The sequence below is a fragment of the Hippopotamus amphibius genome, chromosome 1 (assembly GCF_030028045.1).
Source record: "Hippopotamus amphibius kiboko isolate mHipAmp2 chromosome 1, mHipAmp2.hap2, whole genome shotgun sequence".
Classification (NCBI taxonomy): Eukaryota; Metazoa; Chordata; class Mammalia; order Artiodactyla; family Hippopotamidae; genus Hippopotamus; species Hippopotamus amphibius.
This window is the reverse complement of record NC_080186.1, coordinates 150,260,013-150,275,459: the sequence shown is the minus strand read 5'-3', so window position 1 is coordinate 150,275,459 and position 15,447 is coordinate 150,260,013. Positions and strand designations below refer to the sequence as shown.

The 15,447-nt window shown below is 39.1% G+C and overlaps 1 protein-coding gene across 1 annotated transcript; it reads right to left on the bottom strand.

The window, feature by feature from the left end:
* Nucleotides 1-249: 249 nt before the first annotated feature.
* Nucleotides 250-14,594, bottom strand: NMUR2 (neuromedin U receptor 2). The gene is made up of 4 exons (XM_057749351.1): nt 13,770-14,594; nt 7,523-7,607; nt 5,230-5,355; nt 250-1,329 (listed from the first exon to the last, which is right to left on the bottom strand). The coding sequence occupies exons 1-4, from the start codon at nt 14,484-14,486 to the stop codon at nt 1,034-1,036; spliced, it is 1,224 nt and encodes a 407-aa protein (XP_057605334.1). The 5' UTR covers nt 14,487-14,594; the 3' UTR covers nt 250-1,033.
* Nucleotides 14,595-15,447: the final 853 nt, after the last annotated feature.

The following is a 15,447-nucleotide window of genomic DNA, read 5'->3' as shown; positions in this document are numbered from 1 at the left end:
AGGATTGTGTTGGATGGAGGTTGGAGATTTAGAGGGCATTCCATAAGCAAAAATAAGCAGCTGGGGAAACTGGGGTGTGTTTTCATAAGAGGAAGTAATTCAATTTAAGTAGAAATATATAGTATTTGTGATGACACAATGGAAGATGAGTCTGGAAGGTAGATTTTACCCATATTATATGAGTGACAAGTGTTATAGAGGTAATGAAGGATTAAGTAGGGAAGTCATGGATTTGAGACCGGTAATTACCATTTGACTGGTCTCTGTTCTGAGACAGTAGATGTACCTCTGTCTACTTATGACATAAGTCATTAGAAATCCAAGTCTAGACCAGAATTATGAAACAACAAAGTTTATGTTTGGTATGGTTTGACTCTTTGGACCTTCCATCATAGCCTTCTTCCTCTTCCATTCTTCTCTAAGTGCAGCTTGCATCTGATTCCACCCCTGGTGAGGAATGTCTGATAATGACTTAGGGATTGGGATGGTGGAAATAATAGTTCTGAGGAGCTTTCCTATGTTATCAAGAGGACTCTTAAAGTCAAAGGCTTCAGGACTCCAAGGAATCACATTACAATGGCACAATATGAGGCAGGAGGGTAAAGAGCTTGCTGTTGAAGAACTGGCATGGACCCCTCAAATCATATAAACAGCATCTCCAAGTCTCCCTCTGTGTCTCACAGGAACCACTGGTTGTAAGAATGACAGCCTGACTCAGAGTGTGAATAACAGGACAAACCACTCCCAATTGTGGAAATGACTCAAAGCATAGGTGCCATGATTTGCTAGTCATGTTCTTTCCATGAGCTAGTAAAGGGACATGAAGCAGTTAAGATAGTGGGACGTTAACTAAAAATCAAGAGGTTCTGGGTTTTAGATCCAGATTTAAGTAGCAATTTTCACATTTGTTAAAAAAAAAAAAAACTAGAATTGAATATATAAGTTCTAAGAATCACTTTACCTCCTTAATATCATATAAGAAGGCATAAGTTATGGGATGTCCCTCCCTGCTGCGTGGAGCCATAGAGGAATGTCAACTCTTTGAGAGTTCTCTTTTCGGTGCCTGTCCTGTACAGAGAGCTCTGGGGAGGTGAGAGCTGCAGATGGACAGCTGACAAGGGAACTGGGGACCCACATCTTCAGTCAGCTCCACAAGGTGACATTCTGTCAGGAAGGTGTTCCGCTGTGCAGATGGCCCATGTGGGTGGTTCTGGGAGAGCCGCTGTTTGCAGGAAGGAGAGGTCACGTTCCGGAATGCTGCTCGGAAGCGGCGAGAGAATAGGTTGTAGATAATGGGGTTGACAGCTGAGCTCAGGTAGAAGAAGACACCTGGAACACAGGAGATTAAGAGACATGTCGAGGAAAATTGAGGGAGAAGTATGACAGGTATGACACGAATATTTAACAAAGGTCTCAAATCCCTCTGATTGCCTCTTTTGGAAGTGATAATATATACAAGACTCTAATTGAGAATACAAAATGCTCTGAACAGATCTACCACCTGTGTACTTAGGAATCAAACTCAGAAAGATTAAAGAGTCTTGGAAAAATTGAGGCTGGCATGGGATCTCTCTGAGATGTTTGGCACTTCCTTTGATCCCCACTTGTTTAATTAAAGAACATGTCCCCATAGCATTAACAAAAGATGCTTAAGTATCAAAGGAAAGAGAAATGTTTTTATCTCATTGGAGGTTTGTTTAAATCTATAATTTGAAACTGTACATAATGGAGGAATAGTAAGTCAGTCAAGTCACAGTCTCTGGTGAGACTACTTCTAATGCTAATAGCTCTTCAAAGAAGCATCCCCAGTGTCCTCTCCCTACCTAGCTTTCTCCTCAATGAATCTTCCCACCTTGTTTCCAGTCTTATTGAATATTTGTATTTTTCCATTTGTTTTCTCCACCAAATGCCTTGCACACTGCCATTTTCTTGGTTGATATACACATTTCCTTTATTATCAATATACTATTTTATTTTCTCAAGGCTCAAGGGAAGCTTAAGGTTGAGAATCAGAGGGCTTATTATCTGATCTTGACCTTTGCTTATTCTGTGATCCTGGATAGAAGTGACACTTCAATTTCTTTTTCTCTGTGAAATGGGAATGATAATATTGTTTTAACCCACCTCCCTGGATTATTGTAAGGATAAAGCTGAGATACTGTCCACAGGAGGGCTGAGAATAATTAAGAATGTAAAACAAGTGATAGGTGCTGTCCTCAGCATAGTCATTGTTGTCCTCTTATATAGTTCAGGATATTCAGAGTGCCATGTGCCCTGTGGACAGAATCGGGCAGGGAGGAATGTAGAAGGGGAATATTTCTATAGACTGTTAATTTGTTCAATAAAGAAATGCCAATTGAATTCATTATATGACTTTGAGGCATATTGGAAGGTAGTGGATTTAGACTTTGTTCTCCAAGGACTTGGAATAGTATTACAGAGATAAGATTTATGCCTAAATTTTGTAATGTACAAAAGAATGAAACCAAACCGTATCTGTTCAGAAAAGAGCAAATATGTGATGTCAACAGTCATGCTGTGGAAGTTGACAGAATGGCATAAACACAAGAACTCTAGTGGTCATGACATATTTAATGGGGGTGATTGGACTCTAGTCATACCATGAAATGGGTTTTAGATATTGGGGAAGAGAGGAGAGAGTACTGCAAGTAGAAGGCATCGCATGCACCAGTGTGCCACAGCAGGAATGATTATTGTGCAGGAATAATGCAGAATGTGCGGAAATCCCCAATTCACCATTTTGACAAATATATGGTTTATGAATGAAAATTCTATAACTTGAGGGTCAGAAGCTAGTTGGGGCCACTTGGGGGATAGTATTTAAGAGGTTTAGACATCATCTGGTTGGCAAGGTGGGGGAGGGAGAAATTATATCTTAACATGAAAATGTTATTGTAAATGCACAACTTGAGAATCTTAAAATGGTTGTCTTGATGCCACTGGAGAAGTGTATTCAGCTAGTCAAGCCTCATGTGATCTTGTGTGTTTTCCAATTTTCTTTAAGAATATTTTATTTTTAAAAATTTTTTATTAGAGTATGGTTGATTTACAATGTTAGCAAAGTGAATCTGTTATACATATATCCACCCTTTTTAAGATTCTTGCAAAACTAAAAATAGAGTTACCATATGACCCAGCAATCCCACTGCTAGGCATATACCCAGAGGAAACCATAATTCAAAAAGACACATGCACTCCAATGTTCATTGCAGCACTATTTACAATAGCCAGGACATGGAAGCAACCTAAATATCCATCAACAGATGAATGGATAAAAAAGATGTGGTACATATATACAATGGAATATTACTCAGCTGTAAAAAGGGATGAAACTGGGACATTTTTAGAGACATGGATGGACCTAGAAGCTGTCATACAGAGTGAAGTGAGTCAGAAAGAGAAAAACAAATATTGTATATTAACACATACACGCAGACTATAGAAAAATGGTACAAATCAACTGGTTTACAAGGCAGAAATAAAGACACGGATGTAGAGAACAAACATATGAACACCAAGTGGGGAAAGTGGGGAGGGTTGGGGGGGAATGAACTGGGAGATTGGGATATGAAATAGTATGCTCTAAATACATGCAGTTTATTGTATGTTAACTGTATCTCAATAAAAGTTCTTAATATATATATATATATATATATAAAGAATACTATGCATCTATAACAAAGTTTGATATATGTGGATATTACAAAATTGGAATCATTATTATATATAATTTGTACCCTGTGTTTTTAACATTAATATTTTGTCATAAACATTTACCTATGCTGTTAAATATTCTTCAAAAATATGAAAAAAAAAAAGATTCTATTCCCATATAGACCATTACAGACTATTGAGTAGAGTTCCCTGTGCTATATAGCAGGTCCTAATAAGGACTAATAAGTTATCTATTTTATATATAGTAGTGTATATATTGTTTAAACACTCCCATTTTCTCAGACTAACCACAAAGATCAGTGCTATAAACATTTTTGAGTTTTTGCCCAGAATAATAAATAGTTTAACATGGAGGGAAGTCCTAATGTCCAGGTATAAGCTGTACACAAGCCCTGCTGAGTACAGAAAAGATGGTTGTAGAAAATAGATCATATATATGGTATTCAGTATACATATGAGTGCTCTTGTTTTTGCTCAGTGCACATCAAGAGCTTAACATGCACAAACTGATTTATCATTCTTCCCTAATGATGTCTTTGATAAGGAGCTCGCAGAACCAGCCAGTGACTAGCAGAGGCAGAGGAACAGAAGTGGTCTGAACCTAAGGCTAATAGTTTCGCTGACCGAGAAAGAAAGACTCAGGTGGCCATTCTTTGCTCCATTTTAGAGGAAAGGACCCTAGACTTAAGTTAGATGACTTGGGCTTGAATCTTCTTTTTACTTTTTGCCAATTGAGTATCTTTGGACAAGTCATTTCTTCTTTGTAGAACTGTAATCAAAAAATGTGGATGATAATATCTACTTTACAAACTTGTGATGGTTGTAGGAAGATAGACAGACTATAGCATTTTACAGCTTAAAAAGTTCTTTGATAGCTATTATTTTATTTGCTTCTTACCATCAGCCTGTGGTGTATATAGAGCAGGCATTATGGGCACTTTACAGTTGAGGAAACTTTGGCAAGAAGGAATCCATATTCTGCATGTCACTCAGAATATTCATGGTGGTATTGAGATGCAAACCCAGGTCCTCTGATTTAGCAACCTTTCCACCACTCTCCCCCATATTCTATGGTGTCCCTAACAAGCAGCATTGAAGTAGCCTAAAAGCAGACCTTGATGCTCCATGAATACCCTTTGGCTGGCTTTCTTGAGGATCTAATACTTGATGAAGACAATACAGGATTTCAAGGACATGGATGTTTAATAAATAAGAACCAATTAGATCACATGGCCATTGGAAGGAAAACCAAAGAAATCATTCCTTAGACCATTTTCCTGCTGTAATCATCAAGCTTACAGTTGAGGTCTTTCATAAAGTAGTGTCTCAAATAGTAATATGGTGTTTTTCTTTTGAACCAGTAACATACCTAATCAGTACTTAAATAAAATAAAAATCAAATGTCTTCATTATAGTACAGTAGGTCCCCATGATAAATTGGTAAATACAGATAGAACCTACTGCTCTAAGCAAGATGAAGAAGCTGCAATTACCTGGACACCTGTGATGCACCCAAACGAGCTAAACATTTACCTGATACCACATGGATGAGATTGAACACAGCAGCCAGGGATTCAGTCCACTCCTCCACAAAGCTGAAGAAGAGCCGATCAATGTGGAATGGGGCCCAACAGATGGCAAACACTAAGACCAAGACAACTGGAAAGGTATGACAAAGGGGAGAGTAAAAGGCAGTCAAAAGCAAGAACAGGTATACAGTGCCCAATCTGAGTTCATCCATTCCTTCTAGCATTTTCCCTCCATTTTTGTTGTTATAATTGCTAAAGGCCAACTAGAGCCTAAAAAGCCTCTACATAGAATATGTAAACATAGGAATGAATTTTATAGAATTGAGAATCAGTTTTCCGTATGGTTGTACAAGATTCCTTATATAATGTAAGTTTCCTTTAGGATATTTAAAATAGTACTGAATGTATTCAAAGTGCTGAAAACATTCTACTGTGGACAGTAAATTATGTTGCAAGTAGACTGTTGGAACCACATAAACTGGATATATAAGTAAAATGATTGTGTTTAAGCAATTCGGTGTTCTTTACAGTTATAGATTGATAACAAACTATGAAGTGTCGTATGAATTTATCTTGTTATTCTAGAAAAAGAATTAGAAGTTTCTATGATTTTAATCATTTAAAAGTCTATACAGAGTCAGGGGAAAGAGAAAGATCGAACAACGATGAGAGTAATGCAAGCATCTTTGGATTGGGATGGGATGTGTCTATCATATTATAAATTGCTAGAGCACAGAATCCCTTCCAGTTTCTTTATGTTTGTTTGTACTTTTCTATTTTGAAATGATTACAGATTTGCAGGAAGTTGCACCTTCCAGTTTCTTATTTTCAGCTCCCACAACAGAGATTTGTGCTACCATAGTTTCTCTATGGGGCATTTAATCTCCACAAATATAAATATGTATGTTTTTTTCTCTCCTGAAGTTGTAAAATACTTTCCTTTCCTTTCCCTTTGAGGCTTGAGATTTACCTCAAAATAATCTCATAGGGGCTAAAGGAGAGATAGGGATATAGAGGAAACAAGATTAGCTATGAGCTGTTAACTTTTAAAGCTGGGTGATGGGTACTCTGGTGTTCATTTTACAATTCTCTGTACTCATGAGCACATTTGATGTTTTCCATAGTAAGTAGTACATACGTTTCCTGTTGGCATTAAACATAATCAGAGTAAGTTGTCTGCCTGCATGATGTGGTTTTTCGGAATATCTGGAAGAGTCTTCTGGATTTACCCCCCAAGAAAAAGTGTCTAAACTGCTTACTACAGCCTACAATTTCCTCTAGTTAAAATTTTAATTTGTGTTAAAATTAAACTCTCTGCCCCCAAAGGCAAATAGTTCACAGTATATTTTATCATTGTGACTTTAATGTGAGTAGACTTCAAGTCCTTTTGTGAGAGATTATGCTCAAAGAGAAAGGGGCAGGTCAGGTGCAAACAGGGGCTAAAAAATTTCCAAGATGATCAGCAGAGTTGAAAAAACATACTTTAGTGACTTCACAGGTTTTTGTTTTTGTTTTTGGTTCATAGACATCACATAGTTACAGTGAGTGTTTCATACGCATATTAGCCTGGAGGATTTGTTTCTTCCAAACTTCACGTTTTGACTTAGAAAGTATATTATAAACCGACTTTCTCTAACTGATTGGTATCTCATTAGACCAGTTCTGATCATATATTCTTATAACATTCTTTTGGGAGAGTGTGGATCAGTGCCTGGATGTGTTTTAAAAATATCTTATCTATATAAAAGAGTGTACTGTTTATATAAAATCATACAATGTCATGGAAGGAATGACTACTTAGAAGTATTCTTAGCCAGATGTTTGCATTCTGGAAGTAAAAGATCCCGTGGAGTCCAAGCATGGGTATCAGGGCATTCATGATCCCCCTGAAATGGATTGTGAAACATTTGATGTATTTTCATTTGTACGTTTTCTGAGTGGAGAATTCACTATTTCCATAATATTTTTAAAGAAACCCATAACACAAAATATGTTAAGAACCACCTGCTCATTTTAGAGGGGGAAAGAGACACTTAAAGTCTCTGAGAGTGGATATGATTTACCAAATACTGAACAGAGTGTGTTACAGTGGATGCAATTTAGTATGTTATTCTGAGATTTAAAAACCAAATAGAGCAAAATAGGTCCTGGATGCTTGAGTAAGCCAAGGAAGACCAGAACATGATACTACGTTTCAGGAGAATTTCCATCCCAATCCCAGCAGCACTTGATCAGTACCAAATATAACTCCTTTTCTTAAACAAACAAACAAACAAAATACAAACTGGAGGACTCACACAGCATTTTAGTGACTGATTTTCTGGATGGTCTTTGAATATTTGCAGTTACTTCATCTGCCTCAAGGGGTTGGTCTTTCTTCAGCTGCAAGCGAAATGCAAACAGATGCAGAGAAAGGGAAATATTTTTTCCTCCCATTAAGACCTGAGAAGTGTGACTCTAACACTCATTTTGCAGGCAAAAAACTGGACTTAAAGAAATTTAAGAATTTGTTAAATGTTTAACAATACGTTGGAAGTGGAGTTGGAGCCAGGTCACCTAACTCAACTGGGTAGATGGTTGTGGCCAAGTTACAGGCAACCATTTATCCTATGCTATTCTGTAGAACTCTAGTTTTGTAGTATATTAATAGATATTCCATGAAAAATAAGAAATTCTGAAGTTAAAAAATGTTAGGGTTTTCCATTCATTCATTTATTCATAATTATTAGACATCCATTAGAATGAAATCCCTCTGTTATGTGGTAGGTGGGCAATAGAAAACAAAAACAGGTATTGTTTTGCTTCATAAAGTTTATCGTCTTTATTGTGGGTCTTCTCAGAGCCTTAAAATGCTAATGGACATTACACATTTTCATGGGGGACAGTGTATCACCTTTCCTCCATCCCTACCTTCCACATCCCATATCTCCTACGCTCAAAGGGGATAGCGCTTCTTTGACTAAACAATACCCTTCCCAACCTGTTTCAGGGGAATGACTGGTACCATCTTGAAAAGCACAATTTGGGAAACTCTGCTTTACAAATATTACCCATAAGGCTGCATGTGTTTCTGAGTTTAGATATTAAAATACACTCCTCCTTGTTGGAAAATACAGTGATCCTTAAAGTAGCATTTGAAAATGTCAAATATTAACATTTCTTGTACATGCAGTCTCTCCCAGTTCAAGTCCCACCTACGCCTGGAAGACTTTTGTGGCCACTGTAGCCCGTTGTCCTCTCCTTCCTCTGAACTCACGTAGCACTGAAGATCTACATCACTCATCTAGTTGTGAATTTTTTTGCTTTTGTTTATGTATTTCTAATTTCTGGGGGTAGTCCGCCAGATAAGAAAAGCTTTAAGGTCTCATGATAAACCACTATCAAATATCGAAAAGATAATATATTATATATTTGCTGATTGGTTCTCTAGCATTTATTCTCCTCTTGTCTTACTGATCATGCCCTGATTTTCCTAGTGGATTTGCTCCTTCTCCATTTCATGCTTATTAATTTGGGTGGGAATGATCCCATCTCCAGATCCAGGTTTAGTCCCTAAATAACTTGGCTGCTATCCTTCTGTCACAGTGATTGGATAATTGAGACCAATGAGATTTCAGATATTTGCTTATACATTTAGGAATAAAAGTTCCATTTCTCTTTTATTGGAACTGACAGAGGGAGCTTTTTATTTTTTTCCTTACCATAAGGAATGTGCTTGGAACCACCCGTGGACTGCTGTACAGATTTTGAGGTTGAAACCAATACCGTAGAAAGAAGAGCAAAGAAACAGAAATAAAGCTAGGTCCTCGCTGACACCGTGCGTCTTACTGGGTTAATCTTCCACAAGAGCCAGCTCTCCCTCTGGATTTTTCAGGTCTATGCTCCCTTTCATATTTTGTCAGATTGAGTTGGAGTTCCCTCATTAGCAACGTAGAAAGTCCTGACAAACTAAGGCCATTAGTGGAAGGAAAATTCAACCTGTTTTATATAGTCTCAGGGTAGATTAGGATCAATTTATTGAGTTGTAAGGAGGCATATTTCAATTCAAGATAAAGGAGAAATTAGTGTGCTTATGTGCAACAATGGAACAGACTGCTCTAGGACTCAGTGAACTTCCTGGGCTAGATGGCATTTTTACAGAATATTTTAGAGAAGATATTTAAAATTAAATAAGATGTGGAAGAAAGGATCATTAAAAGTTGCCTCCAAAGTTCAACACATCCATATCCTGTCTCCCTAACAAATATGTAACCTAGAAGTCAGGTTGCTTTCAGCATTGCACTGCCCTGCAGTATCCATGTGGATGATGAACGAACCTGGACACCTGTCTCTTGAATATACTGGTGCTCTCTACATATACCTGTGTCTTCAGAAAGTGAGGGATTAAAGTTCTGTGAGATCTGAGCCTTCGGAGTCACCTAGAACTTGGAAAGACATAGGGGAAAATATTGTGCAGTTATTAGGAATAAATGGGAGGGAACTAAAGGTGATATTATTAATATAATAGTAAAACAAAATAATGCAGGTAGTTCTTAACTCAATGGCTGGCACATGACACTCAAGAAGTTATATATTGTGATTCTGGGAGTCCCCTGGTTGCCTCGTGGTTAGGATTCTGGGCTCACACAGCATGGCCAAAAAAAAAAAAGAAAATGTTTTGTATTTTGTGATTCTGATTATTGTCCTTTATTGTCCTGAGTTTACTTGAAAGACATTTTTTTGAAATACTTATTTATAGCTGTCAGCCCACTCATGGGTATTATTGAGCCCCTTCTAGAAATTCTCCTTCTCATGGCACCACTCACCCACAAGCTATACTTGCACTGATACAAAGAGGCATCCAGATACACTGAGAAGAAAACCACTGTGTTAAGGTTAGAGCAACACATCAGACTACAAATCTTCCTAACTCATCTTCGGTTAAATCTACTCAGGGTTCTAATGATTTTATACCATTTAAAAATTTTGTCTTTATTACAAGATAGTTATTCCATTATTTGCTTCCAGTCCATAAGCAAGAACAATGAAAGATTATTAAGCTCTATTAGTCACTTCTTTGGTGGGTTTAACAGTTCTCATGGGGAATTTCTCCACCCCAAGGAACAATTTCCTTACTTCAAACAGCAAGCAAATGGTTCACACAATGCTTTTATGAACCGGCTTCTTGTGCAGAGTAGTTTGCACTGAAAAGAAAAAGTATGTATCTATTAATCATCACTTACATTTTAGCTTCCTTAGCTTACAGTGACACAACTAGTCAACTAGGAGAAGAGTAAGAAACAGAATATTTACGCGTGTTATACATTGTTCCAACAGAATTTGTAGGGGTTGACATAGTAGAATAGAATCGAAACAGTTTGTCTAGCCAGTATTAAATGCTGCTTTATTTCTTGTTGAATAATTTCATTTCCCTTCAGATGTTTGGCCAATTAGATATTTATCTATTAATTATTCCTATTCACCCCTAAACATTTAAAAGTCAGCTTACAAAAAATAGGAGAGGAAAATTGTCATCACTCTATAGGAAGTTCAGAACCCTTCCTACCTCACTCCTTTTAGCTATTTTTATGTAAAATAAAATGTGAAGGGGAGATGTGAGGTTGATATATAATCCTGATCAGTTGTTTATATTGATTAAAATCATTTCACCAGCTCTTCATTCATATAGTTTGTGATTCATTTATATAGCTTTAGCATTCTAAGATATAATCATAGATTTTCTGTAAATACCTGTACAATCTGAACAAAATCTGTTTATTAAAAAAAAAAAATCAGTCTAAGCCTGTTCAGCCTGGCTGAATTCTGCTATAATTCTTAATCCATCCTCTTCAGCTCAAGCATTAATGCTGCATATGGGAGATACAAGGACTAGGTGAGAGCTTCCCACATGGGAAGGGCTTGCCCTGGGATTGCCTGTTTCCCATCTCCCTTAAGTTCAAACCCTGGAGAGTAGCTTAGTGGAGACTTGTGTCCTGTAATGAGGATGCGGCTCCGATTGCTCAGCTTTGAGCACACATCTGGCTCCCCTCCTTTTTCCCTGGTCCTGGGAGTTCATCAGTCTTGGTTTCCTGTCTTGTGAAGGCAGTGGGGCTCAATCATTAGACTTGCCATGAGAATCCATACTCATGAGAGTTGATTGAATCTCTAAAATCTTTTAGATCAAAAAGACTCTTTGAGACAATGTTTCCAAGTCTCCTATTTTGAAGGTAGAGAAGCTGAAGTCCAGCAATAAAGGAAATAATTTAGTCTAATTCACTCATTCATTGAGCTTACAGTCTAGTTGGAGAGGAAGAAGTTAAGGAACCCACGAATATAGAATTATAAGTTGTGACAAATGCCATGATGGGAAGTTGCTAGGAATCATGAACACATACAGAGGGACCAGGTAGTTAGGGAATCAGGGAGAGCTTCCTGGAGGAAGTGTGAGTGAAGTATGATTTAAAGGATAAGTGAGAGTTAGAAAGGCAAAAGGATTGTGGTGGTAGACAGAAGGAACTTTTCCTGCAAAAATACAGCAAAAGGTGCAAAGGCCTTGAGACCAGTGCCATAGACTAGGGCCTATTTCTGACTTCCAATCTAAAGATCTTTAAATTCCTATAGAAGTGACATTCTAAGCAGATAGTTCCTTTCCTGATGTCCTCTGGGTAACACCTCATCCTTACTGAGAATAGGATGCTGTAAGTTGCACTTCACACACAAAGCAAACTAGGGTGGTTTCTAAGCTGTTGTTTGAGCTGTCACTTAGCTCCTGATACAAAGTAGCCGTAGATTCAGGATAGCAGAACAAAGTGATGTTTAAAGTAATTGCTCAGAGCAGGAAACATGTGTTTCCTATTCAATGTTAAGTATCTCCTCCAAATTGACCTGCGACAAGTGATTGTTTGCTGTTTGAAGAGATGGTATTGATAAATTTGGGATGGATATTTCTCACAGGGCTCATGATATTTGGAGTTATGCAGAAGTACTTTCCCCCACAGTGGGATGCACAGGGCTTTCTAAAGACATGATGATTGTGAGCTAGTCTGGGTTGACATATCTCTGGGAATTACAGAGGCCAGCCCTCCAGGAAGAGACTGGCACACTCTACCTGATTAGATTTACTCCTATGTCCAGATATCTGTTGTACTTAAAAATCTATTCTTCTTCCTTAGACTTTGTCACTCTGCTTAGGCACAGTACTTATTTGAAAGGACCACCTGTGGGACACTCATTTCTGACACACACCTTTCTCAGAGATGCACTGAGATGGGAGTATATTAATTATCACGTAATACACGGTATGAGAGCTATCTTGGTGCATATGATGTGAATGTGATGTCTGCTTTGTTTTCCTTTCATTTATAATTCACAATGCTCCCACTCACAGATTTCCTTTTCCTTTTTTTTTTTTTTTTTTTAAGGAATCACAGACTGTTAGAGCTATCAGGAGCCTTAGATATGACCTGATGTAACCTTTTGATTTTATAAATGTAAAACCTAACTCCAGGAGAGAATTGTGTGGCTTTGCCTAAACACAAACGCATGTTATATGTGAGCTTCAGACCTGGGAGTCTACACGGTCTCATGACTAGTTCCTACACAACCTACCTCCTTAAATGGGTATAAAACCCTCAAAGTTAGATTTCACCTCTATGAATCTGGATGCAGAATATACCAGGAAAGGAATCATATAGACTCCTACCTTCATCAAAAACAAACCAAAACAACAGTTTTAGGTAATTTAGATCCAGAAAAAAACAAAGAAAGAAATTAGTTTATCACCATGAGCTCAGGAAAGGAACCTCTAATTATAAGATATTGCAAACTAGGTGATACTTTTCTATTAATTCCAGCTATCTCTTATTCACACTGTCTTCTACTCCATCTCATGTGCTCTGTTTATCTCCTCATCCCTCAATCTCCACCTGTTCAAAAGAAGTCAAGGGTGATCTCACTCAGGTCATATTTTTGCATTTTAGTCTGATATTTAAATCAAAGGATCAAAGCAACCACAAGGAAGGGTCTGACTTTAAAACTGTGTATCTGCCTTGGAGTATAAAATAGGCAGGGATAGTTTATTTTCTTCTCAGACCAAGTTGGTACAGAGGAAAATTTCAATGCAGGCAAAGCAGGCAAGGGCAGGAAAGAGACAGCAGGGTGTGAAACAGTCTCTCCACAGGCAGGCACCTTGTGCTATTTAAAATGAGGCTCCACCTCAGACCTACTGAGTCGGATTTTCCTGGAGGGAGGGACCTGCACATGGGTACCATAGTGAGGTTTCCAGGTGATTTGTAGGAACACCTAGGTTTGAGAATCACAGATACAGAGGGAAGAATAACGGAAGGTAAGTTAAAGGGAATGATTTATAGTTGTGGTTACTATTTAATTTGTCCAGTTGGAAGCCAGTCCTTTAACTTCTGAGTTTCCCCTCTGAGCTCATCCTATATTTCTCTATGCTGCCTTCCAATTCTGAATTTATCCAGTTCTAAATGTTTCTTTGAACTTTGAGTCAGAGAAAAAAGAAGGGATGCTGCCCTAAGGGTTGCAGCCAGCTTGGATACTCACTTTGAGCCCCATCAGGTAGTAGAGGACACTGATGACCGTCATGGGGAGGACATAGAAGAGGAAGGAGGTGACCTGGATAATGAAATTGTAGATCCACATGGGCTTGATGACCGTACAGATGGCAGAGCCCGGGACGAAGGACCCATTGGGGAAGTAGTGGAGCTTGATGCCGTGGATGCTGGTATTGGGCAGAGAGAATAGAACAGAGAAGCCCCAGACGATGCCGAGGATCCGGAGGGCCCGCCGCCGGGTGCTCTCCAGCTTGGCGCGGAACGGGTAGAGGATGGCCACGTAGCGCTCCACGCTAACCGTGGTGACGCTGAGGATGGAAGCGAAGCACACGGTCTCAAAGAGGGCCGTCTTGAAGTAGCAGCCCACGGGCCCAAACAGGAAGGGGTAGTTGCACCACATCTCATAGACTTCCAGGGGCATCCCGAGAAGCAGGACCAGGAGATCGGAGACAGCCAAGCTGAAGAGGTAGTAATTGGTGGGTGTCTTCATAGTCTGGTGTCGAAGAATCACCAGGCACACCAGGAGATTGCCAGCGATCCCCACCACAAAAATCAGAGCATACACCACAGTCACCGGGAGGAAGAGGTGGCTGCGCCGAGGCCCGCAGAGCAAAGCTAGGTAGTCATCGGTGTTGTTCAGGTATTTCTTGAATGGATCTTCCACTTCCTGTTGGTAGATCCAGGAAACATTCTCATGTTTTTCCATCACTGCCGCTAAAATCCAAGACCTGAGCCTCCTTTGGAATGAGCCTCTGTCCCAAGCTGAGCCAGAAAGGAAAGAGAAAGCAGGCAGGAAAGCACAGGCTCAGTGAAGGAGGCTGGGAGAGGGCTAGTGCTTCAGCAACGTTGTGCTGCTCAGACCTCAGATCCCTTTTGAAGAGCCCCCGAGACAGAAGCCCCGCCCCTCCGCGGGCTGTGGGCCAATGTGTGTGTCAGACGCTCAGTGAGAGGACAGCTGGGTGGGACGTGCTGGCTTCCTGTGCAGGGAGCAGGAGGCGGAAGGGGAGACGTTTCTCTGAATTGGAAGGAGCTGGGAAAGCAGAGCTGTCACAGACGGTGACACTAAGTTAAATAAGGTGTGGGCATTCAGAGCAGTGCATCTTGCAAAGCTGTGGAAATCTGGGCGAAAATACAAATTTAGGTTGCAAGGTCATGGGTAGAAGAGTACAAATCCCCATTGATCCTTGCCACCTGTACAGCATAACAAAAATGGGAGATCAATAGATTTCTCAAGTTATCTTGTTCCATTGGAAATTCAGGGCTCTCCGGGGAAAGTGTGATCTATACGCCTTTTTGGTTTTGATTGCATCCACGATAAAATCCAAAACTTGGACATCATCTAGCCCTGCCTGCTGTCTGACACTTCAATCTCTTTGGACAGTACCTTGCTGTAGCAAAAGGCAGTAGGATTTAGAATCAGGCACATCTGTAGAAACCCTGTAAAACTTTGGGAAAGTTACTCCAACTCCCAGAGCCGCATTTCCTTATCTGTAAATTGGAGATTCATTCATTGTATTTTATTCAACAAATACTCCTTGAAGATTTACTGTGTATCAGGTAGTGTTCTAGACTTTGTAGAAACATCAGTGAACAAGCAAGACAAAGTCTCTGCATACATGGAACTTTTCTTATAATAGGTAATTCTGAAAATGTATAAGCAAACTAAT

Coding starts and splice junctions, on each gene's coding strand:
- NMUR2 (XM_057749351.1), bottom strand. CDS start 14,486: ATGGAAAAACATGAGAATGTTTCCTGGATCTACCAACAGGAAGTGGAA. Junction 5,356..7,522: donor ATCAGTCACTAAAATGCTGT/GTGAGTCCTCCA, acceptor ATACCTTTCCAG/TTGTCTTGGTCTTAGTGTTT. Junction 1,330..5,229: donor TCTCATCCATGTGGTATCAG/GTAAATGTTTAG, acceptor CCTGTGTTCCAG/GTGTCTTCTTCTACCTGAGC.